This window comes from Mastigoproctus giganteus, chromosome 5 (genome assembly GCF_048544385.1).
Source record: "Mastigoproctus giganteus isolate SK-2022 chromosome 5, ASM4854438v1, whole genome shotgun sequence".
NCBI classification, from domain to species: Eukaryota; Metazoa; Arthropoda; class Arachnida; order Uropygi; family Thelyphonidae; genus Mastigoproctus; species Mastigoproctus giganteus.
The window spans coordinates 143,243,020-143,270,386 of record NC_143579.1 but is presented as its reverse complement, the minus strand read 5'-3'; the positions used below and the strand labels follow the sequence as shown (position 1 = coordinate 143,270,386).

At 38.4% G+C, this 27,367-nt stretch overlaps 1 protein-coding gene across 1 annotated transcript in view; it reads left to right on the top strand.

The window, feature by feature from the left end:
- The window catches only part of LOC150085745 (lateral signaling target protein 2 homolog), a 430,079-nt gene that overhangs the window by 393,901 nt on the left and 8,811 nt on the right, over positions 1-27,367 (top strand). The window contains 1 exon segment of the mRNA XM_090374675.1: positions 24,564-24,995. Coding sequence (XP_090230801.1) covers positions 24,564-24,995 — 432 coding nt within the window.

The following is a 27,367-nucleotide window of genomic DNA, read 5'->3' as shown; positions in this document are numbered from 1 at the left end:
ATAACCTCAAATGTCATCAATCATACTGCATGATGGAAGACATAGGGAAGGGTTGATTGGAACTTAGCTCTAGAGACTTGGCTTTCATATACTGTCCGTACTTCGCTGAAATTGGGTTCACTTGACTTGAGTGTCACCCGAAGATCAGTTCCATCAACGTTTTAGACTCCCAGGTAGCAAGTTCAGCTTGTTTGGCATATCTGAGAGAATGTCTGTGGCAACCTCAAGACCTTAGTATCACCGTCAGTGGCCACTGTTATGATTTTCGTACAGCAGCTCTGAGGGGAGCTGCTGTATGAAGCACTAAGCCCTCAAGCACTAAGCCCCAAAAGCTACCTGACTGCATTAATAAATGAGAATTTCCAGGTGCTGAGGGATATTACCCCCTCTACCCACACACGTGTGTATATATATATATATATATATATATTATATGTGAGCTGTCAGTTTCTCAAGAGCAATGACACAAATATAAAACAAAAGTCATTTATCATATAAATCTACTTACAATTCATAAATGGTGTTCATTTATATCTAATCTATTCATTTTTCTCATTTAATCTGCTAATATATGCTATCTTTTCCATAAAATTTCTCTCAATTAACAATCTCAACTCTCTCCACAGGTTCAAACAATTAACTAATTCAATCTTAATCACTTCCTTATATTTCTCTTAATCACCAATATCAATTTTCTTCACAACAGCAATCCATAAGTCGCTAACTTAATGCTAACAATTCCATGTAATCTCTCTCTTAATTTAGCAATATCAATTTTCTTTACAACTTCAACCAATAAACCAACTCACTACTAAACATTTCCTTATTTCTTGTATTTCTTCAACTTCAACCTTACTCTAAAATAATCTCCCACTCTAAGTACCATTTCCGAAACAATACAGTTCAGAGGATTTACCTTCCTTTTCTTTCACGGTGGATTTCCTTTGTGTGGGTTCCTTCCACGGAGTGCGGTGATGTCTCTCTCGCTCTTCTTAGTTGAACTCTGCATCGCTGCTGTAGGCCCCGGGTGCCATGCGATTGACTGAGCGATTTCCCTGTGCTTTCACTGCGACTTTTTGATAGGTGAATTCTGCGTTCTCTTTTACGTTCCTCTCGTTGAGAAATACTTTAATTTAGTAGCTCTTATATCAAAAGTACTGGTAGAGAGCAAGGAAGGAAAGTAACCTTTCTTTATTTTTCACATCTAATAGACTAACTCCTACTAATTTTGCTTGGTCACTCCAGGCACTGCTCCTGCCTCCCCATGGCAGGGCCGGTAACCTTGGCAGAAAAGTTCATCTGCCAGGGATTAAAAGGAGCCAAGATGGAACAAAATACATTTCCTTGTTTAGAACTGACAAGCAGTCGGCTAGACACAGAGCACGAACATGACTCTTCACAAGCAAAGAGGTTAAAAACGATTTCCTCTGCGACCGAGTTTCCTGCATTTTTAATAATGCATTCATTATCAGAACAGCCTCTTAGTAAGCTATCCCCCTTTCTTATCTAAAAACACTTGCAAAGTATTGCAGGGTCTCCCAAGATGGTTAAGAGATTGCAATCGGGGGACTTACTAGTAGAAACTGTCAACTGCAGGCATTCTGAAAAACTCAGAAAAACATGTTTGTCAGAAAAACATTCTGACAAACTTTGCTAAAATTCCAGTAAAGGTAACTGCCCATGCAACCCTAAATACATCTAAGACAGCCACGTCAGGTACAGCTTCTTCTAAACTCAAATAATGCCTTATATTTTACAGTGGAATTGTAGAGGCTTTAGAGGCAACATTGATGACATTCAGTACTTAATTAGACGCTACTCTCCAGTGGGTTTCTGTCTGCAGGAAACCTATTTAACTGCTAAAATTTCTGTTTCTATAAAAAACTACTCAGTCTATCGAAGAGATCGGAATACATCTGACTCTGCTCATGGTGGTGTAGCTATTTTGATTAACTCAAAGATCCCTGCTAGTCAAATCAAACTCAAATTGAAGCTGTTGCTGTGCGTCTGATTGCTGAGATTGCATTTACGCTAGTCTCAGTCTATCTCCCACCAGACAATACCTACTCTTATAAAGATATCGAAGAACTTTTAGTACAGCTACCCTCCCCAATCTGCTTGCTAGGGGATTTCAATGGCCACCACCCTTTATGGGGATCCTCTAAATTAGATAGACAGGGCCGACTGATTGAAACTCTACTAGATAAACAGAACCTTACCCTTCTTAACAGTGGTACACACACCCACATACAATTAACTACTGGACAGACTTCTGCAATCGACCTCTCGATTTGTTCTCCGATACTGTTTCCAGTCATTCAGTGGTCCGCTATGGATGATCCAATGGGAAGTGACCATTTTCCAATTGTCTGTAACCTGCTCACTATACAAACACCATTAGACCAACCCTGCAGAAAATGGAAATTTTCTAAAGCCAAATGGGCCAAATTTCAATCAGCAATAATTCTGGACAAAGAAACTATTCAGCTGCAACCTATAGACAAAGTAACTGATTATATCACATCCCATCTTTTAGTTGCAGCAAAATACTCAATTCCATTATCAAACCCCCAAACCCGACGGCACTTCAACTACTGGTGGAACGAAGAGTGCATGAAAGCAAAGAAGGAAAAAAATAAAGCATTCAGTTTATTCCGTCGATTTCCAACTACAGTTAATTTAATTAGTTACAAGAAGTTAGCATTAGCATTAGCATTAGTAGAGGCATTTGATGCAAGAAAGCAAGCTTATGCAGCATCAGCCAAAAAAAAAAAAAAAAGTAACATAAATAAATAAAAATAACCACTTCCACTTCACCCCTCTGTTCGTTCGAAATACCTGTCCAGCTGAGCCTTAAACTTATTTAGGCTATCAACTTCCACGACAAGGGATGGAAGTCTGTTCCACCCACCAACCACCCGCTGGCTAAAGGCAAATTTCCGCACATCTATCCTACATCTGTCTTTCCTCAATTTGAATTTATGCCCTCTCAGGTGATTTTTCTGAGCTAGAGGAAGAATCCCATCAGCATTGAGCATGCTCAAACCATTCAAGGCTTTGTACACCTCTATCAGATCACCCCGCTGGTGCCTAGTTTCCAGACACTGTAATTTGCAAAACTTAAGCCTTTCTTCGTAAGAGAACCCCTTTGTCCCATTCACCAATCTAGTTGCCCTTCTCTGTACTCGTTCCAGCAGCTCTACATCCTTCCTGAAATGAGGCCTCCAGGCCTGTATACAGTACTCTAGGTGTGGCCTGACCATTGCCTTATACAAGGGAATAATCACCTCCTTATCCCTGCTAGAAAAATTTCTATATATCATTGACAATACACCATGAGCTACTCTTGCAGCTCGTCTGCACTGCTCAGAGAACTTCATATCTGCCTGCACCACCACCCCCAGGTCCCTTTCATTCTCTACCACTGTCAGTGTAGTACCACAGAGTTGATACGTTGCTCTGGGGTTGCTGTTTCCCATATGTAGTACTTTACATTTGTCAATGTTAAACTTCATTTGCCACCTCGAAGCCCATCTGCTCAACCTTTCCAAATCCTGTTGCAGCAGCATAGTGTCAGTAGTGTCCTTGACAACCCTGCCAACCTTTGTATCGTCTGCAAACTTGGACATTAAGCCTGATATACCATCATCAATATCATTTATAAATACAGAAAACAATAAAGGCCCCAATACTGAACCCTGAGGGACTCCACTAATAACATTAGTCCACGATGAGCAGTGTCCATTGATTACCACTCTCTGTCTTCTCCCCCTCAACCACCCCTTTATCCATAGCAGCAACTTGCCTCCAATGCCACACTGCTCCAATTTGTGCAGCAGTCTTCCATGTGCAACAGTATCAAAAGCCTTTCTAAGATCCAAGTATATAATATCAAAGTTATTCCCTGCATCCAGTTCTTTTGTGACTGCATCATAGTATCCAATCAAATTGGTCAGGCAAGACTTCCCCTTAACAAAACCATGCTGTGTCCTAGCTATAACTGAAGTCTTGTCTAGATGATCCTGCAGTGCTTCTTTCACCAGTGCCTCCATTAATTTTCCGGGAACAGAAGTTAAACTCACAGGTCTATAATTACTTGTGTCAGCCTTTGATCCCCCTTTGTGAATTGGGGTCACATTTGCACATCTCCAGTCAATGGGTACCTCCCCTGAGTCCAAGGAAGCTCTCATAATTATGGCTAAGGGTTTGCTTACCTCCTTTGCTGCCTCCTTTAATATAACTGGATAGATCCCATCCACCCCAGGTGCCTTTCTTGTGTTTATCTTCAACAATTTCTCCTCCACTTTGCTCTCAGTTATTACAAGATTCTCTAGCTTACTGCTAGAGTTGAATACACCTCTGGCATTCCCCTCGCTGAATAACTCCTCATGTGTGAATGTCGATGCAAAATATTCATTTAGTTTGTTAGCTACCCGAGCAGGGTCATCAACAGTTGACCCATCGATCTCAAGTGGACCAATCTGATTCATCCCCTTCCTTCTAGAGTTTACATAAGTAAAGAACTCTTTGCTGTTTTTCTTCGCATCCCTTGCCAAGGATCTCTCGTAATCTGCCTTCGCCTGCCTAACCTCCTTTGTAACTTGGTTACAGATCAACTTGTATCTATCATAGGCATCCGTGTCACGTGTTAATTTGTATGTATCCCATGCATTTTTCTTCTCTGCCATATGCCTCATTAGTTCATCTGACAACCATTTAGGCCTAAACCTTGAACAATATTTCTTAGTTGGTATGTAAAGCCTAGTAGCTTCCACGATAAGTTCTTTGAATGCTTCCCATTTTGAATTTGCTGTTGGCAATATCATCAGTTGATCCCACTGTATAGAATTTAAATACTGTCTCAGTCCATTGTAGTCGCCTTTACGAAAGCAATACCCCTTCCCTTTACCCCTAATGGTAGTTACCTCTTTGAGTAACTCCCACTTCAGCACACTGTGATCACTGCCACCAAGTGGTTCATTTATCTGCAGATTCTGAATGCATGAAGAATCACTACTGATAATCAAATCAAGAGTATTACTCCCTCTAGTTGCCTCCCGAACATGCTGATGTAGAAAACAATCATCCAATAAATCCACAAAAGCCTTGCTACTGTGTGAGTGACCAGCCCCCAAATTCCAGTCAATATCTGGGAAATTAAAATCCCCCATTATAAGACTCTCTGATTTACTGGCCCACTCTATTTCTCCGAACAGTTTCTTATTATACTCATCAGAGTCATTAGGCCTATAGCACACTCCTACTCTCAATTTTGATCTCCCAATGCTTATGTCACACCAAACTGACTCGACACTGCACTGTCCAGCGATGTCGACTGGCTTCACTTCCTTGGATTTTATGTGTTTCTTAATTAATAGCATAACCCCTCCTCCCTTCCTATCCTGTCTATCCTTTCTGTACACATTGTACTCCCCAAATTCCAGTTCTGCATTTCTTATATCTGTGTGACACCACGTCTCTGAAATCCCCACAATATCTGCCTTTGATGTTTTGAGCAATACCTCAAATTCATCAAATTTATTTACTAAACTCCTAGCATTGGTGTACACACAAGTATACATGCACCTGTTCTTTTTCTTAGCTACCCTAACACAACCCATGTGTTTACTTGTACCCCAATGATTCCCAGCAGTCTCTGAAATGTCCTGCATCTTATTTTCCAGGCTGCGGCTCATTCCAATAGAAGCAGTGCAAGAATCACTTTCACCTCTGCCAGTGGCTACTGTTAATCTATTAGTCCTTGTATCCCCCCAATCTAGCAGTTTTCCGACCCACCTAACATTGCCTCGATAGCATCAGCAAACATTCTTGCACCCTTTCTATTTAAGTGTATCCCATCCCTGTAGAAGCAGTCTCTCCTGTTAACAAGTACAGACCAGGCTGAAAAAAATTCTACCCCTTGAGCCCTGCACAATCTTTCCAGGGCCGAATTGATTGACAGGGCTCTCATCATATACTCCCTCCTATCGTGTCTGGGCAGAATTGCAGACACTTTCAATTTCAACCCTAATTCACGGCTTTTTTTCATCAGTGACCTGTACTTGTCAAGTAATTCCGCCGGTCTCCTACTCTTAATGTCATTAGTGCCAACGTGTACAACTATATCACCTTTTGTGCCCTTAAAAGATGATATCCGCTCTACAACGTCATCAACTTTTGCCCCTGGCAGACATACCCTGGTCCTATTCCACCTATCCTTTTTACAAAGCATGTTTCCCGTTTCCCTGACAATAGAGTCACCAACAACTACTAGTTCCTTTGGGACCAGCGCATTCTGCCTTGGGGGTTGCCGCTGTGTTTCGCGATGACCAAGTGCAAGCTCTGGCATTGGTGTGGGCAGCTGAGAGCTTGATGGGCCCCTCACTTGTAATCCTTCGAGGGCATCCACCCTATCCTTCAAGCTCTCATATAGGCCCATAACAACGCTGAGTTGTCGCCTTATCTCCTTACACTCCTTGCATCGCACACACACAAAGACATCCCCCATGGCAGTATCATGTCCCATACTTGACTGCTCCGCAATCCAAAGTTAAGGGCAAAAGCGCGGTTCATTCGCAGGCAAGCCAAGAAAGAATCTTGGACTCGGTTTGCAGGTACTATCAACAGAAATACCGACTCCAGATTAATATGGAAGAAAATTAGACAGCTTTCTGGGAAGTTTCCAAACATCCCTTCCTCAATTCTTTCATACAATGGGCAAGAACTCTCTGGTCGTCTAGATATAGCGAATGCCTTGGATAAAACCTTTGCCGAAGTCTCTGCTGCATCAAATTACACTCCGAAATTCCAAAAAATTAAGACCTCCACCGAACAGAGGCCCATCAACTTTAGAACCTCACTATCACTTCCGTATAATCAGCCTCTTGAATATTGTGAACTTTTACAAGCCATCAGAACAACACGAAACAGTGCAGCTGGGCCAGATGGCATATATTATGTCATGCTGCAGCATCTCGATGAGCAAAACTTACAAATGCTGCTAGTCTTCTTTAACCGGATCTTCCTGGAAAATATTTATCCAACCTCTTGGCACCATGCTACAGTTTTGCCGTTTTTGAAACCTGGAAAAGATCCTTCCAATCCTAATAGTTACAGGCCAATCTCTCTATCAAGTTGCCTTGGTAAAATTCTTCAAAAAATGATCCACAGTCAACTCATCTGGATCATTGAAACTGAACAACTACTGAGTAATTGTCAACATGGCTTTGTTGAAAATTACTCAGTAGTTGTTGACAATTACGCAAAAATAGGTCCTCTCTAGATCTGATGATCAAAGCCGAATCTGAAATTCACAATGCCTTTGTGAAAAACAAACACCTTGTCATGGTCTCCATTGATATAGAAAAGGCATTCGATACTACTTGGCGGTATGGCATTCTCAGTGACCTACATAATCTTGGTCTACGAGGCAACCTGCCTATATTTATTAGGAACTTCCTCTAGAGCTGTTCTTTCCAGGTTCAATACCAAAATTCCCTTTCTTCTGCATTCTTGCAGGAAGAAGGAGTACCACGTGGGTTGGTTTTGAGTGCAACCCTATTTGCCCTTAGAATTGATTCTCTTTCAAAAGAACTTCCAAATATTGTAGAAGCCTATCTTTATGCTGACGATCTATCCATTTCTTGCCATTCTCAGAGCATGAGATCTATTGAACGGCAATTGCAAATGTCCCTCAATAAAATTCAAAAATGGGCTGATTTCAATGGATATCGGCTTTCCCATCAGAAAACAGTTGCAATCCACTTTTGTAATCAACGTAAATTACATTTAGACCCTGAACTTAGGATATCAAATTCCACCATCCCGATTGCCAACAATATTAGATTCTTGGGATTAATATTAGACAGCAAGTTAAATTTCTTTTGAACACATTAAAGTAATACGTACTACCTGTCTGAAAAAGCTGAACATGCTAAGAGCTCTATCTGCCCGGTCTTGGGGAGCAGATCGTACAACTTTGCTGCTCTTATACAGAGCACTGATTAGATCTCGGTTGGATTACGGTGCCCCAGTTTATGATTCCGCCCGAAAGAGTGTATTGTGCTGGCTCGATCCTGTACAACACATGGCACTGAGGATTGCCCTTGGTGCTTATAGGACTTCACCAACCTATAGTCTATATATTGAAGCCCTTGAGCCCCCTCTGTACCTCCGCAGAAAAATGTTACTACTTAAATATGCAGCCAGAATACAAAACTGTTCTCTGCACCCTATCTCTTTAATCCACCATTTCATAATCTTTATAGAAATAAACCAAATAAAATACGACCAGCAGGCCTACAGCTCCTTGAAATAGCAAAAAATTGGAATGTTCCTCTCCAGAGTAGGCAGCACAGAAAGACTTATTCTCACCCACCATGGATTCCATTTCCTCAACCAGCCTGCGATGATTATTTTCTCCAATGGGGAAATAATTGTTTACCGACTTTGAATGTGCAGCAACTCCATGCTAGCCATATTCAAAACTATTTTGACTTCTTACCGATATATACTGATGGTTCCAAAACTCATTCAACTGTTGGAGCAGCAGCAGTGTTTCCCTCTGCTATCATATCAGCCTCTCTTCCACCTGAGTATAGCAGCTTTTCAGCAGAATTATATGCAATTCAATTAGCTCTAGAAAATTTGACTCTTCACCCATCTGCAAAATATTTAATTTACACCGACTCTCTCAGCTCAATTAGAGAATTTCTCTCATAAGGATCACCCTATATTAAATCAAATCAAGTATTTGCTGTTGAAAATTGAAGATCATCAGCAACAAGTGAACTTCTGCTGGATTCCAGCACATTCAGGCATCAAAGGGATCGAGTTGGCTGATATTTCTGCTAAAAATCCGTCAATACTAGACTTAACCTCTGTTTTTATTCCTGTTTCTGATTATAATATTATAATTCAAACAGCATACCATGAACAATTGACAAAGCTATGGCATATACAAACAAATAACAAACTTTTCCAGTTGAAACAGGACCCAAAATTTTGGCCCTCATGCATTCAGACAGTTCGGCTAGAAGAAGTGGTACTCGCACGGATTAGAATAGTACATACTCATCTGACTCACCTCCATCTACTGACAGGCGATGATCCTCCTCATTGTTCACAGTGCTCTGAGCATCCAACAGTCAAACATATTTTGATTGACTGTCCACATTATCAACAACATCGAACTTCAATATTTCATTCTCTGGCTAATTTCCGGGAACGGATAACATTAAATGATATCATTGGTGAAAATGCCAATATTAATGAACTTTTCTGTTATTTGAAACAAGTAGGAATGTATAAGCGACTATGATTAGTTTCTGGCATGAAATGAGATTGAACCGTGTTCACATTAATTAATTATTTATTTTATCTATTCAACATACCTATGAATAGGCACAATATAGCCACAGCAGCTTGTGCGGCATTAAAAACCCATACCACACACACATCGCTGCTGTATAGCTCTTCCAGTACTGTCTTATTTCGAGAACAATTCTGTTAATACTCAAGGAAATTACCACAGCAGTAGTAGAAACTAGGGCATTATCTGACTGGCTTGTTATTCAATTTACAGATTAACTTCTAGCACAGAAGCATGCCTGGCGGAACTCTTCACTGCTGGACACTCACAGACCCGAAGTGAACCCAGAACTACCACTGCAAGTCTGCAACCCCTCTGAACAACAACCACAAACCCCTATTTTGTCGCAAGCACCTTATTTATTTCCTTCTCATTTATTTATTTATTGAATTGATTGCAAGTTAAAGTCGTCCCCTTGTCCTATTTTATGTGCAAACCCCAGAGGGGTTGCATGTTTTTACATCTAATTTAAGCATGACCCAATCACGGTGTTATTCTTTAAACTTACTCTTCTTCCTTTGGTGGGAAAAACCGAATATTTTTCCCAGACAACCAAACACTTTCATCTTTTACCTCAAGATCATCTGTTCACAATACATTTGAACTGCTCCATACCGACACCCTTATCTAAAATGCAATAAGTGTTGCATCCTCAAATAGCAGTGTAATAGAGTGATTACACTATTCTTCAAAAGCTTTAAATTTTAACCCTTCCGCACCCACCATACCATTGTTCACCATATTCCTTAATTGCACTACCAGGACTACTGCCACTAATGGAAATATTTTTGTAATGATGTTTTTGTTATTCCTTAAGTGCTTTACTTCGACACACACACACACACACACAATATGCTTACTAAGAGAATTATATTTGTAAGATTTTTTCTTATGAAAAAATTCATTTTATGACATTTGTTTGTTGTACTCATCAGAGTTATTAGGCCTATAACACACTGCTACTCATTTTCCCCATGTTTGTCACACCAGACTGACTCACCATTGCACTGTCCACCCACGTCAGCCTGATGCACTTCCTTAGATTTTGTTTCTTAACTAACAGCACAACCCCCCTCCCTTCCTACCTGTCCCTGATATTTATCCCGACAATATCTGCCTTTGATGCGCACTTCAAATTCATCTAATTTATTTCACTATACTTCTAGCATTGGTGTACATTCACCTGTTCTTACTCTTATTTACCCTAACACAGCCCATGTATCTTGTTCTCTAGGCTGCTGCTCATTACAATATAAGCAGTGCAAGAATCTCTTTTGCCTCTGCCTGCTACTGTTAATCTTTTAGTCTGTAATGCCCCCCAAACTAGCAGTTTTCCGACCCACTTAACACTGCCTCGATAGCATCAGCAAATATTCTCGCACCCTTTCAATTTAAGTATATCCCATCCCTATAATTACAGACCTGTTAGTTTAACTTCTTTTCGTGGAAAATATTGCCGTCACTGATTAAAGAAGGATCATCTAAACAAGGCTGCAGTAATAATTTAGACACAGCATGGGTTTGTTAAGGGGAAGTCTAGTCTGCCAAATTTGATTGGATACCATGGTGTGTTCAGAAAGGAACTGGATGCAAAAAATAATTTTGATATCATATACTTGGATTTCAGGAAAGCTTTTGACACTGTTGCAAATGGAAGACTACTGTACAAATTGGAGCAGCATAGTATTAAGGGTAAGTTGCTACAAAGGATAAAAGTGTGGTTGAGTGAGAGAAAACAGAGTGGTAATTAATGGACTCTGCTGTTCGTGGACTTATACAGGAATTTTGATATTAGGGAAAAGGAGGTGATCATCCCTTTGTATAAGGCAATGGGCAAGCCACGCCTTGAATACTGCATACTGGTATATCCAGTATGCAGTACTCTTATTTACTGTTGCTGGAGGCCTCATTTTAGGAATGATGTAGAGTTGGTTGAGCTTGTAAAGGGAAGAGCAACAAGATTGGTGAGGGGGAACGAATCTGTCCTCTTTCCGAGAAGGGCTTAAGTTTTGCAAATTGCAGCGGTTGTAGATTTGATACCTGTGAGGTGAATATGATTGAGGTGTTAAGGCCTTGAATGGGTTGAGCTCGTTGAATTTTGCTACACTTTTTCTGCTTGATCAGATTATGAACCTGAGGGTGCGTAAGTTCAAACTGGACAAATGAACGTTTAGAGGCAGTGAATGTGTGAAATTTTTTTTTTGGCTGATGCCTCCATTACTACTACTACTACAACTAATTTGATTGGATGGATACGTGCTGTTATCACAAAGGAACTGGATGAAAAATATAATTTTGATATCATACACTTGGGTTTTAGGAAAGCTTTTGATATGGTTGCATGTGGAAGACTACTGTACACCTCACAGGCCATCAACACCCTCCCATCCAAAAGAATAACTTTCTCCAATTCTTCTGTTAAAAATACTTGCGCTGCCACTTCGGTATTATCCAATTCAGAATTATTTTCCTTTTCTTCATATTTTCTCATACTTTGCTTTTTCAAAGAAAGTTGCATCATCTAAGGTGGCGCCTCCATAGCCAGGTGGGCAGGAGCAGCAGTGCGTAGCACACGCTTCTTGATTAGACTGGTGTTTGAGCCAGTGCCCACCAAATACGGAGGATGCAGAAAGGTCAGGGAATGACCACCGCATATCCCTGGAGCAATATGGCCTTAGTTGCTGATGCTCCTAGAAACCAAATAACAAACAAAACAGCAAACAACAAAGCATCATCTAAGTCATTTGCATGTGAGTCAATGCATTCAGTTACATGACAGCTGTCCAAAGTTTAGAATCTAAAGTCTTTTCCATATTCCATTAATCAGTAGTGAATTTCTTTGCATGTTATCATTTTCATCATGTAAGATGCTGTAGAAATTCCCTGCTCTTTATGCTGATCCTTCTTTTGAATAATCGTTCACAGTAATGCTTCATACATTCCATTTTCTCGTGCAATTTTAGTATACTATGCATCATCTTCATGGCACTTAATGATATCAAGTTTTTTTTATAATGTAAACATTTATGTTTAGTAGCTCCACCACTTTCATTAATTTTCATTTTTTTGACTCATTGTTTTGTATTTAAAGGGGTAAAAAATAAATTGTGAAAAGAAAAGTTTGAAAAGCTATCACGTCATCTCGACTGTTGCATGTTGCCACTGACTGCCTAAGGGGAGCTTTGTTTTTCATGTAGCAAGTACAGTACTACACTGCATTAACTAATGTACAATCAGTGGTGTGACTACAAAAGTCACACAATGAGCAGTAGGAGTAGGCACTGCAAAAAACAGATTTTTTCTTAAACAGTATTTTAGAGTATTGTTTTCCCTTTAAACCCAACCTTATTCACTTGATTCTCTCAGTCTATGGTAGTCCCCATCAGTGCAGAAGTTAATGCAATGATAGGGACAACTTTCTAAAGTTTTGCAATTTTAATATGGTATATATTATTCCAAATAAAATGTGCACACAGATTTCCAGGTTTTTTAAAAATTATTAGCATTAGCATTAGTAGAGGCATATGAGCTTTTGGCATATGTGCATGCATGTGAGACGGAGTTGGCACAGCAGCATAAATGTAGCATACATGTCTAGGCTGTTGAATGAGTTTTAATATGTGCAGTAAATTTTTGACTTAATCTTAATTTAAAACCATGTTGTAATGAAAATCCGTGCTGTTGGAACTGTCCTAAGCAAGGTATTGCTGTATGATTTTCATCATTTTCTAAGTCCTGTAGTAAATGATGGAATTTGCCCTTTTCTGTTCTGTTCAAGTTAATGTCATGTATCCATTGCTTCCTCTGTTTTGTTTTCTCAGCTAAAAGAAAAACACATGCTGTTTTTAAATCTCCTTTGAAGTCTTAAGTAGAGGATGAACTGTGGCAATTCATTTTGCTTTAGCTTTTCCCAAAGAGAACAACCCATATATAACGTGATATGATAATAATGTCTCCTATAACCAATTTTTCACAGTTTCACTAAACGGTGAAATCACATGAATTCACGTGACATAATAATAATGTGTTTCTACCTTAACTAACAATGTCTTTTAAAGCACTACGCTGAAGAAATATAGCATAAAATTTTGAAAGAGACTTGTGCGTGATTTTCGACATATCATAAAATCCAAAAAAGTTAACGTTTGCCTTTGGTACTACTCTGCATAGATGAAATTTTAACATTCAAATGGGTGGGAAGCATGATGTTATCAGATATTTGAAACAAATAGGCATAAGGACAGCTTGTAGTGCATTAAAAAAAAATCAAAAATCGATGCAGCATTTCGAAATGTTGATGACCTGACATGTCAAAAGTTAATTGGAACTTTTGTCATAGAACATTATTAGTATTAGAGAGTGATGCAGGAAAGCTAGCTTATATAGCATCAGCCAAAAAAAAAAATAAATACAACACCAATATTTCCCATATTACATATCCATTTCAAGAGCTCAAAATTTCAGGTTAAGGCTATACTATATACAGTATTGCATCTCCTTCAACCAGGCCTTACTTTTCCATATTGAAGTATATTGTTATTAAATTTGATTGTTGGTTCATTTAATTATTTTATTCAAATGAAAGCAGATGTGTATGCTGCTCACCAGCATCTCCTGTTGCTGGGTTCTATACATATAAATTACTTTTTAAATTAAAGCTGGTCTTAATTTAGACAATGTGCATATTTATTGGTGTTTCAGATTGCTCAGCTCTAATTTTGTCGCACTGTATTGTGAATTCATTTAGCCATTTTATTTGAATTAGATAATTTTTGATGCTCCTGAAGCAAGTTCCATGTCCATGCATTAGCTAGCAGAGTGATCCTTACTGTTTTTTTGGTACTTATGAATTACCACACTTAATTTTTGGAAGAAGGAACAAGTCAATTTAGTCGGACAGACTTTTTTTCTGTGTACCAGACAAAACTGATGGTCAGTGCACAAACTAAAAAAAAGGAAAGGAAACTGAGTAAGTTATGGCAATACAGTAATGTTACTTCACCGCATCAGAGGCTTTCAACTGTAGCCACAAAATATTGGTAAGAATTTTTTCATTGGGTGGTTGGACTGCAGGCCACCCTTCAGCTCTGTTTTGCCCCAAGAAACTTTTTTTTTTTTTTTTTTTTTTCTTTCTTCTCCCAGAATTTAATGATCATCTATAAGGCAACAGATAAAACACAAATTAAAATGATAAAGATGCCATGATTGCGACTTCAGTCAAAAGAATTTCATTTTATTAATATAAAAAAATAATAAATTTAAGAGTTAAACTAAATTCAATTTTTTTTCATTATCATTCAATTGTTTTTTTTTTTTTTTTCTCTCCTCCCCTTGATATATCTTTATATCATCAAAAGTAATGTACCCTCATTTTCTCAAATTCTTTTCCTCTACCCTCATAGGTTTTAATTTCTTACATTATTTTTTTTTAATTCCATTATGAAGAAAATTATCTGTATATCAATTTTTATATTGCTGTTTGAATAAACATTATATATAGTTTTAGTTTCATTATTATAATCACCCCAAAATGAGCTTTGATTAGTAAAAGAGGTCATTCATCTTAGAATTATGCATGTATCTACCATGCTTCAATAGTATAAAGAAAATTATTGAAAAGTCAGACAGTATAACAAGGGTAACTAGTACCTGGTCTGTTCTGCACTGACCTGCTATGTGGCTCCTATCTACTGCCATCAACCAATACATGAATCTTTGGCAACTTCTATATTGTGTGCTATGTGAATTTAGTGAGATTAGCATTAGTGGAAATAGTCAGCCTTCAAAATAAATTCATGATTTTGCAGAATATTTATCGAGTATAGCTCCCACGACTTACATTCTGAAAACATGTCCTTAAGTCAAATTCTATACAGTGGGACCAACTGATGCTGTTACCAGCAGCAAATTCTAAATGAGAAGCATTCAAGGAATTAATGTTGAAAGCTACTAGGTTTTTCATGCCAACTAAGAAATATGCTTCAAGGGTTAGGTCTAAACGGATGTCAGATGAACCAATGAGACATGTGGCAGATAAGAAAAGTGCATGGGATGCATATAAATTATCAGAAGACACAGAGGCTTATGGCAGATATGAGCCACAAAGGAAGTTAGGCAAGCAAAGGTAGATTGAGAAATCTTTGGCAAAGGATGCTCAGAAAAACACCAAAAGACTTCTTTACTTATATAAACTCAAGAAGGAAGGGGTTGAATCAGATTGGTCCACCTAATATTGTGGTTCAACTGTTGATGATCCTCTCAGATAGTTGATAATGTGAATGAGTATTTTGCATCTACATTCGCACATGAGGAGTTATTAAGAGAGGAAAATTCCGGAAGTTTATCAGACTGTAACAGGGTGCTTAATGATTTTGTAATAACTGAGAGCAAAGTGGAGGAGAAATTGTTGAAGTTAAACATAAGAAATATAACTGGATAGATATCCTGGGGCAGATATCTATCCAGTTATATTAAAGGAGGCAGCAAAGGAAGTAAGTCACACCTTATTCATTATTATGAGAGCATCCGTGGACTCAGGGGAGTTACCCATTGAGTGGAGGTGTGCAAATATATCCCCAATTCACAAATGGGGTCAAAAGCTGATACAAGTAATTACAGACCTGCCAGCTTAATTTCTGTTCCAGGAAACACAACAAAGTCACCGGTTAAAGGAGCATTGCAGATTCATCTAGACAAGACTGTAGTTATAGTTCAGACACAGCGTGAATTTGTTAAGTCTTGTCTGACCAATTTGATTGGATACTACGATGAGGTCACAAAGGAACTGAATGCAAAAAATAATTTTGATATATCTTTACTTGCTTCTGCCCTATAGCCGACATCATTCAGGAGGAGGAGATGAGGCTAAGAATATTTTGAATTATTGATTGTCCAGAGCTAGATGATTAGTAGAACATTCTTTTGGCATTCTCAATGGAGAGTATTAGCATTAGTAGAGACAGGCATATGATGCAAGAAAGCAAGCTTAAAAAAAAAAACCTTCCCATTTCACCCATCCATTCACAACAAATGTTTGTCTAGTTCTGTCTTGAACTTATTTAAGTTGTTGACCTCCACTACAACAGATGGAAGTTTGTTCCAACTATCATTCACCCATTGTCTAAAGGCAAATTTCCACACATCTATTCTACAACTGTCTTTCCTCAATTTGAATTTGTCTCCTCAGGCAATTAATCTGGGCAAGAGGAAGAATCCCAGCAGCATTGAGCTTGCTCAAAATGTTATTCAAGTCCTTATATACCTCAATTAGATCACCTCGCAGGTGCATAGTCTACAGAAGTTGCAATTTGTGGAACTTAAGCCTTTTTTGGTAATTGGTAACACCAACCATTTGTTCCTCTCACCAATCTCGTTATCCTTCACTGTACTTGTTCCAGCAGCTGTACATCCGTCCTAAAATAAGGCTTCCAGACCTGTATAGAGTACTCAAAGTATGGCCTGACTACTGCCTTATACAGTGGGACAATCACCCCCTTATCCCTGCTAGCAAAATTCCTGATATCATTGACAAGACATCATGAGCTACTCTTGTAGCCAGACTGCGCTGCTCAGAAAACTTAATATCTGACTCCACAATTACCCCCAGGTCATTTTCATTCTCCACTACCCTGACTGTATTACCACTCAGTTGATATGTTATTCTTAGAATACTGCTATCCGGATGCAGTAATTTATATTTGTCAATGTTAAACTTCAGTTGCCACCCCTCACCTCATCTGTTCAACTTTTCCAGATCCTGTTGCAGTAGCTTCCTATCACTACTGTCATTAACAACCCTGCCAACCTTCCTGTCGTCTGCAAACTTACTTTAATCCTCATGAATATCATTGATAAATACCGAAAACAATTATGGACCCAACACCGAACCCTAGGGGTCACCACTAATAACATTAGTCCACGAAGAGCCACTCTGTCTTCTCTCACTCAACCACCCTTTTATCCTTTGTAGCAATTATTGTGGATATCAGAGACGTGGTGTCACACAGATATAAGGAATGCAGAACTGGAATTTGTGGAGTACAACGTCTACAGAAAGGATAGGAAGGGGGAGGAGTTATGCTATTAGTTAAGAAACACATAAAAACCAAGGAAGTGAAGCCAGTCGACATCGCTGGACAGTGCAGTGTTGAGTCAGTTTGGTGTGACATAAGCATTGGGAGATCAAAATTGAGAGTAGGAGTGTGCTATAGGCCTAATGACTCTGATGAGTATAATAAGAAACTGTACAGGGAAATAGAGTGGGCCAGTAAATCAGAGAGTCTTATAATGGGAGATTTTAATTTCTCAGATATTGACTGGAATTTGGAGGCTGGTCACTCACACACTAGCAGGGCTTTTGTGGATTTATTGGATGATTGTTTTCTACATCAGCATGTTCGGGAGGCAACTAGAGGGAGTAATACTCTTGATTTGATTATCAGCAGTGATTCTTCATGCATTAAGAATGCATGAAGATAAATGAAGATAAATGAACCACTAGGTGGCAGTGATCACAGTGTGCTGAAGTGGGATTTACTCAAAGAGGTAACTACCATTAGGGGTAAAGGGAAGGGTTATTGCTTCCGTAAAGGCGACTACGATGGACTGAGACAGTATTTAAATTCTATACAGTGGGACCAACTGATGATGTTACCAACAGCAAATTCAAAATGGGAAGCATTCAAAGAACTTATCTTGGAAGCTACTAGGCTTGACATACCAACTAAGAAATATTGTTCAAGGTTTAGGCCAAAATGGATGTCAGATGAACTAATGAGACATATGGCAGAGAAGAAAAATGCATGGGATACTTACAAATTAACACATGACACAGAAGCCTATGATAGATACAAGTTGATCTGTAACCAAGTTACAAAGGAGGTTAGGCAGGCGAAGGCAGATTACGAGAAATCCTTGGCAAGGGATGCAAAGAAAAACAGCAAAGAGTTTTTACTTATGTAAACTCTAGAAGGAAGGGGATGAATCAGATTGGTCCACTTGATATCGATGGGTCAACTGTTGATGATCCTGCTCAGGTAGCTAACAAACTAAATGAATATTTTGCATCGACATTCACACATGAGGAGTTATTCAGCGAGGGGAATGCCAGAGGTGTATTCAACTCTAGCAGTAAGCTACAGAATCTTGAAATAACTGGGTGTAAAGTGGAGGAGAAATTGTTGAAGATAAACACAAGAAAGGCACCCAGGGTGGATGGGATCTATCCAGTTATATTAAAGGAGGCAGCAAAGGAAGTAAGCAAATCCTTAGCCATAATTATGAGAGCTTCCTTGGACTCAGGGGAGGTACCCATAGACTGGAAATGTGCAAATGTGACCCCATTTCACAAAGGAGGATCAGAGGCTGACACAAGTAATTATAGACCTGTGAGCTTAACTTCTGTTCCGGGAAAATTAATGGAGGCATTGGTTAAAGAAGCACTGCAGGATCATTTAGACAAGACTTCAGTTATAGCTCGGACACAGCATGGTTTTGTTAAGTGCCTGACCAATTTGATTGGATACTATGATGCAGTCACAAAAGAACTGGATGCAGGGAATAGCTTTGATATTATATACTTGGATCTTAGAAAGGCTTTTGATACTGTTGCACATGGAAGACTGCTACACAAATTGGAGCAGTGTGACATTGGAGGCAAATTGCTGCTATGGATAAAGGGGTGGTTGAGGGGGAGAAGACAGAGAGTGGTAATCAATGGACACTGCTCATCGTGACTAATGTTATTAGTGGAGTCCCTCAGGGCTCAGTGTTAGGTCCATTATTGTTTTCTGTATTTATAAATGATATTGATGATGGTATATCAAGCTTAATGTCGAAGTTTGCAGATGATACAAAGGTAGGCAGGGTTGTCAAGGACACTACTGACACTATGCTGCTGCAACAGGATCTGGAAAGGTTGAGCAGATGGGCTGAGAGGTGGCAAATGAAGTTTAACATTGACAAATGTAAAGTACTACACATGGGAAACAGCAACCCCAGAGCAACGTATCAACTCTGTGGTACTACACTGACAGTGGTAGAGAATGAAAGGGACTTGGGGGTGGTTGTGCAGGCGGATATGAAGTTCTCTGAGCAGTGCAGACGGGCTGCAAGAGCAGCTCATGGAGTATTGTCAATGATATATAAGGAATTTTTCTAGCAGGGATAAGGAGGTGATTATTCCCTTGTATAAGGCAATGGTCAGGCCACACCTAGAGTACTGTATACAGGTCTGGAGGCCTCATTTCAAGAAGGATGTAGAGCTGCTGGAACGAGTACAGAGAAGGGCAACAAGATTAGTGAATGGAACAAAGGGGTGCTCTTACGAAGAAAGGCTTATGTTTTGCAAATTACAGTGTCTGGAGACTAGGCACCAGCGAGGTGATCTGATAGAGGTGTATAAAGCCTTGAATAGTTTGAGCATGCTCAATGCTGATGGGATTCTTCCTCTCGCTCAGAATAATCACCTGAGAGAGCATAAATTCAAATTGAGGAAAGACAGATGTAGGATAGACGTGCGGAAATTTGCCTTTAGCCAGCGGGTGGTTGGTTGGTGGAACAGACTTCCATCCCTTGTCGTGGAGGTTGATAGCCTAAATAAGTTTAAGGCTCAGCTGGACAGGTATTTTGAACGAACAGAGGGGTGAAGTGGAAGTGGTTTTTTTTTTTTTTTTTTTGGCTGATGCTGCATAAGCTTGCTTTCTTGCATCAAATGTCTGTACTAATGCTAATGCTAACTTACCCTTAATGCTATATTGCTCCAATATGTACAGTAGTCTTCCATGTGCCGCAGTATCAAAAGCTTCCTAAAATCCAAGTATATGATATCAGAATTATTTTTTGCATCCGGTTCCTTTGTGAACACATCATGGTATCCAAATTGTCAGACCAGACTTCCCCTTAACAAACTCATGCTGTATCTATCTGAAGTCTTGTTTAGGCAATCCTGCATTGCTTCCTTAACCAGTGACTGGAACAGAAATTATGTCAACCTTTGTGTTCCCCTTTTGTGAATTGGGGATACATTTGTACATCTCCAGTCCACGGGGATCTCTGAGTCCAAGGAAGCCTTCATAATTATGCTTAAGTGTTTACTTACTTCCTTTAATATAACTCGATAGATTCCATCCACCCCAGGTGCCTTATGTTCAATTTCAACAATTTCTCCTCCACTTTGCTCTCAGTTATTACAAAATCATTTAGCTCCCTGCCAGAATTTGAAAAGCTTCTGGTCTCACTACAGACCCTACAGACCTACTCATGTGTAAATGTAGATGCAAAATACATTGTTTTTATCAGGCTAATCTACCATAGGAATCTGTGTCTCCTGATAATTTGTGTCCCATGCATCATTTTGATTCTCTGCCACAAGTTTTCTACATCAGCATGTTCGGGAGGCAACTAGAGGGAGTAATACTCTTTATTTGATTATCAGTAGTGATTCTTCATGCATTAAGAATCTGCAGATAAATGAACCACTTGGTGGCAGTGATCACAGTGTGCTGAAGTGGGAGTTACTCAAAGAGGTAACTACCATTAGGGGTAAAGGGAAGGGGTATTGCTTTCGTAAAGGCGACTACAATGGACTGAGACAGTATTTAAATTCTATACAGTGGGATCAACTGATGATATTGCCAACAGCAAATTCAAAATGGGAAGCATTCAAAGAACTTATCGTGGAAGCTACTAGGCTTTACATACCAACTAAGAAATATTGTTCAAGGTTTAGGCCTAAATGGTTGTCAGATGAACTAATGAGGCATATGGCAGAGAAGAAAAATGCATGGGATACATACAAATTAACACGTGACACGGACGCCTATGATAGATACAAGTTGATCTGTAACCAAGTTACAAAGGAGGTTAGGCAGGCGAAGGCAGATTACGAGAGATCCTTGGCAAGGGATGCGAAGAAAAACAGCAAAGAGTTCTTTACTTATGTAAACTCTAGAAGGAAGGGGATGAATCAGATTGGTCCACTTGAGATCGATGGGTCAACTGTTGATGACCCTGCTCGGGTAGCTAACAAACTAAATGAATATTTTGCATCGACATTCACACATGAGGAGTTATTCAGCGAGGGGAATGCCAGAGGTGTATTCAACTCTAGCAGTAAGCTAGAGAATCTTGTAATAACTGAGAGCAAAGTGGAGGAGAAATTGTTGAAGATAAACACAAGAAAGGCACCTGGGGTGGATGGGATCTATCCAGTTATATTAAAGGAGGCAGCAAAGGAGGTAAGCAAACCCTTAGCCATAATTATGAGAGCTTCCTTGGACTCAGGGGAGGTACCCATTGACTGGAGATGTGCAAATGTGACCCCAATTCACAAAGGGGGATCAAAGGCTGACACAAGTAATTATAGACCTGTGAGTTTAACTTCTGTTCCCGGAAAATTAATGGAGGCACTGGTGAAAGAAGCACTGCAGGATCATCTAGACAAGACTTCAGTTATAGCTAGGACACAGCATGGTTTTGTTAAGGGGAAGTCTTGCCTGACCAATTTGATTGGATACTATGATGCAGTCACAAAAGAACTGGATGCAGGGAATAACTTTGATATTATATACTTGGATCTTAGAAAGGCTTTTGATACTGTTGCACATGGAAGACTGCTGCACAAATTGGAGCAGTGTGGCATTGGAGGCAAGTTGCTGCTATGGATAAAGGGGTGGTTGAGGGGGAGAAGACAGAGAGTGGTAATCAATGGACACTGCTCATCGTGGACTAATGTTATTAGTGGAGTCCCTCAGGGTTCAGTATTGGGGCCTTTATTGTTTTCTGTATTTATAAATGATATTGATGATGGTATATCAGGCTTAATGTCCAAGTTTGCAGACGATACGAAGGTTGGCAGGGTTGTCAAGGACACTACTGACACTATGCTGCTGCAACAGGATTTGGAAAGGTTGAGCAGATGGGCTTCGAGGTGGCAAATGAAGTTTAACATTGACAAATGTAAAGTACTACATATGGGAAACAGCAACCCCAGAGCAACGTATCAACTCTGTGGTACTACACTGACAGTGGTAGAGAATGAAAGGGACCTGGGGGTGGTGGTGCAGGCAGATATGAAGTTCTCTGAGCAGTGCAGACGAGCTGCAAGAGTAGCTCATGGTGTATTGTCAATGATATATAGGAATTTTTCTAGCAGGGATAAGGAGGTGATTATTCCCTTGTATAAGGCAATGGTCAGGCCACACCTAGAGTACTGTATACAGGCCTGGAGGCCTCATTTCAGGAAGGATGTAGAGCTGCTGGAACGAGTACAGAGAAGGGCAACTAGATTGGTGAATGGGACAAAGGGGTTCTCTTACGAAGAAAGGCTTAAGTTTTGCAAATTACAGTGTCTGGAAACTAGGCACCAGCGGGGTGATCTGATAGAGGTGTACAAAGCCTTGAATGGTTTGAGCATGCTCAGTGCTGATGGGATTCTTCCCCTAGCTCAGAAAAATCACCTGAGAGGGCATAAATTCAAATTGAGGAAAGACAGATGTAGGATAGATGTGCGGAAATTTGCCTTTAGCCAGCGGGTGGTTGGTGGGTGGAACAGACTTCCATCCCTTGTCGTGGAAGTTGATAGCCTAAATAAGTTTAAGGCTCAGCTGGACAGGTATTTCGAACGAACAGAGGGGTGAAGTGGAAGTGGTTATTTTGATTTATTTATGTTACTTTTTTTTTTTTTTTTTTTTTTTTTTTGGCTGATGCTGCATAAGCTTGCTTTCTTGCATCAAATGCCTCTACTAATGCTAATGCTAAAGTCACCTTAAGTCATTTTACATCCATTTTGGCCTAGTGGAAGAATACAAATTAAATCAAAAACCTCGTACCTAGATTTTTTTTTACATTTAAACAACAGCAATGTCAGAATAATTTCCTATTATAGTACAAGATATACGCATATGTATGTCTTTCACACCAACTTGAAGATGTTTATTAATTAATTTGTTGTTGATTCATCATAGTTTACCCATAAATTTAAACTATGTATGTAGTATAAAAGGCATCGTTTTAATTGTATCTCATATTGTGGCTGCCTTCACGAGATACCAAGTATTGCACTACTGACTAAGTAATGCTTCTCTACTAGAGAAGACTTCTCTATTAGAGAAACGTTACTTAGTCAAAGTAGTGCAATACCTGGTATCTTGTTGTGAAGGCAGCCACAATATGAGATATTAAAACGATGCCCTTTTATACTACATATGTAGTTTAAGTTTATGGGTAAACTATGGTGTATCTACACCAATATTATTTAGTTAATTACTTAAAACCCATATATAATTATGCCTTGTGCATTTCATCTTTAAATAGCCATTTATTTAAATAAATAAATTTAAAGTATTTAAATAAATTCTTAAATTTATCTGTCATTTTGAAATCTCTTCCTATTTCTTGCCGCATATGTTGATTTCGGTAATTTGGTGACTTAATATTACTTACTTAATAGAACCTTGTGCAATCTCACTTTTGCTATTAGCATTTCTTTCGTTTTCCTCTGCTCATGCTATTGCACCTCATGAACTTTGTGTTCAGATAGAAAATCTGAGCTCCTGGAAACTTTAGTTGGCCTACAATATCACATGAAGTACACTGAATGACAACATAACATGTCTCCTACCAATACAACTAAATGAGAAATATGGCTCTCGCATATTTGACTTTTGACATGTCTTCATGTGAGCTCACATGGATTCACATGATATGATAATAGTGTTGTTCTACCATTAGCCTCACACAACTACACTAAAATGGTCATTACAGAGAACAAGGCTGTTTTTCCACATTTTTATTTTTCATTGTTGATTGCCACCTGACAGCCATTTAGTGTCTAATTAAAATAAGCAGAAATTCAAAGAAATTTTTAAAAAATTTAATTTTAACTTTTTTCTGTTTCTTTTTGCAAAAAAAAAAAAAAAAAAAAAAAAAAAAAGAGTAAAACACTGTTTTGTACACAAAGATGGGGAAACTTTTTTGTAATTAACTCTATTAAGATGGGATGGAGAGGGGTAAAAAAAATTAAAATTCGATTTGAGTAAATAAGGAATTCTCTGTTTTAAAGGTGGAGGTTTGGCAGCTATGAATATGTGAATATTAGGTTTTGATTTGATAAATTCTGTTATGATAATTATTTTTAAATGTGGTCCATTTAGTACTTTGCTGTGTGGTAATTTGTGTGCTGTTTTTTTTTTAGGTGTAGCTGATCAACTTCAAACAAATTATGCTAGTGACCTCAGGAATATTTTGAAAAGTGTGTTTGACATTAACTGCAGCCATCCCACAATAAATTCTGAGAATGAATTTCTTATGTTGGTAAATGAGGGATCTGTGTATGAATTTTTAAATAACGGTTCAGCGGAGAATCAATTTCTTACAGAACATCATGAAAATAACACTCGAGAAGAATTTTGTGCCGAACATGACCAAAACAATTTTTCTGGTGATGTGTGTGCTGAAATCTCCGAAGATAGTGGTATTGCCCACCTTGGAGATGTGGAAAGGGATGAGAATTCTATAGATAGTGCTGAAGAAGTGATACCAGATCACTCATCATCATCATCATCATCTTCATCAGTAGATTCCTATCGAGTTCAGAATGAAAGCATTTTCTCCAGTATCACTGAAGGTAATACATCAATATTTACTATAACATATTTGTAAAATAATAAGAGGAGTCTACCACAATATAGTACGCAGAACACTTCCGTACGATACCCTCCAGAAATTAAAACGGAAAAAACGGGGGGGGGGGGGGGATCGACAACTTACCGGTAAATTAGAGTAAATTATAAATAATTAAATAATCAATTTAACACAATACAAATCAAATTAAAACAATTAAAAATCGAATTAACGCAATTAAAAGAATCTATGTAAGGAAGGAAAATCGTTTTATATATTTTTGTTAGATTCTTTTAACTGCATTAATTTGATTTTTAATTGTTTTAATTTGATTTATATTGTGTTAAATTGATTATTTAATTAATTATTTATAATTTACTCTAATGTACCGGTAAGTTGTCGGTTTGTTTTTTTTTTTCCATTTTTTCTGTTTTAATTTCTGGAGGGTATCATACGGAAGTGTTCTGCGTACTGTATTGAGGTAGACTCCTCTTATTATTTTACAAATATTATTATCAACGCAGAACATATTGAGTATTACAGCTCTGATTCATACTAACTATACCATATTATATATATACTAGACCATAACTATTTATTATATTAATTTACTCAACCATACCAATATTTCTGTATCTTTGCATTTTTCTCTTTATCCATGCATTCCTTATCTTTATAAGCTTTCAGTGAATGATAAATTTTTGGAGTTGTTTTTATAGAATGTCATATGCCCAATTGCATGTGTAAATATGAAATGCAATAAATATAAATGAATTATTATTATTTGTTGTTTTTTTTTATTGAAGCATTAATATATAATTTCATTTAAAATTTTTTTTTTTTTTTTTTTTTTTTTTCCATTTACCAAGGATCTTGATGCTTTTTATTGCATGTTGAAAAGCAAGGGTCTAAAATTGTGAAAGTATGCAGTTACTTAGGTTACCGAGCAGTAGATAAAATTATTGTCAAGAATCAAACTATTGCATTTGTTATAGACCTAATCACTGTGATGAGTATAACAAACAGCTATACAGACAGATAGCTTGTGCCAGCAACTCAGAATGCCTTATAGTGGGAGATTTTAACTTTCCACATATGGAAGGATAAATTCCCCATTATAAGACATTACGACTGTTTCCGGGGTTCAGTGTTGGGTCTATTTGATGATAATGATGAAGGCATATCAGGATAAATGTCTAAGTTTGCAGATGATGCAAATATTCAGCAGGGTGATTAATGACAGTAATCAGGTTATGCTACTGCAAAGAGATCAAGAAAAATTAGGCAGATAGGCTGAGAAGTTGCAAATTAACTTTAGCATTGACAAATTCAAGGCTGGTCATATGGGTAGAGAAATACAGAATAATATACCAATGTGGTATCTCACTCAGGGCAGAGAATGGACTTGGGGGATAATTGCGAAGTCAGATATGAAGTTCTTTGAGCATTGCTGGTAGGCTGCTAAGATAGCACACGGGAGTGCCGTCCTGTCATTGATATACAGGAATTTTGCCTGCATGATATAGGAGTTGATTATCTCATTGAATAAAGTAATGATTGGTCGTTTAGATTACTGCATACTGGTCTGGAAGCCTCATTTTAGGATGTGGATCAATTAGAATTTGTACAAAGAACAGCATTAAGGTTAGTTATGGGGGAGAACTAAAAATTTACTCTTATGAAGAAAGCCTTCCATTCTGCAGAATATTTATAGTTCTTGATGCTTTGAATGGATTAATCAAGGTAAGTTGATGGCACCTCACTCTCGCTCAGAACACGGGTGGAATAATTTAAATTCTTTAAATTCAGGATGGTTGTAGCATAGATGGCAAAAATTTGTTTTCAGCCAGATGGCAATTGATTGATACCTGAAACTTTCTTCTGGTGGTGTGTAGTTTGTAGAAATTTAGGTGTGTGTGTGTGTACTCATATTGCAAAATAACCTTGCATTTACCCCTAATAATACTAATTTAAAAAAAATTATTAGAGAAAAGATAGGTGATCTCTAATCTATATGGATCTCCCCTGAATCTAAGGCTTCTTTCATAATTATAACCAGAAGCCATAGTTATGAAAGAAGCTTACCTATTTTGCTATTTATTTAATATAACTGGATAAATTCCATGTGCTTTTTTTCTTTTAGTTTTGGTAATTTGTCTTCCATTTTCTTTTCAATTGTCACAGAATCATTTAGCTCCCAATAAAAAGTTGAAATATTCCTGGTCCATCCCTAAACACCTTTCCTTATGAATGATTATGGAGAATATTTATTTGCTTTTTCAGAAATCTCAATAGGACCATTAATAGTTATTACATTCATGTACAGGTTGAGAAAAATTCTACCGTGGGGTAGAATTTTTCTCAACCTGATCTGTG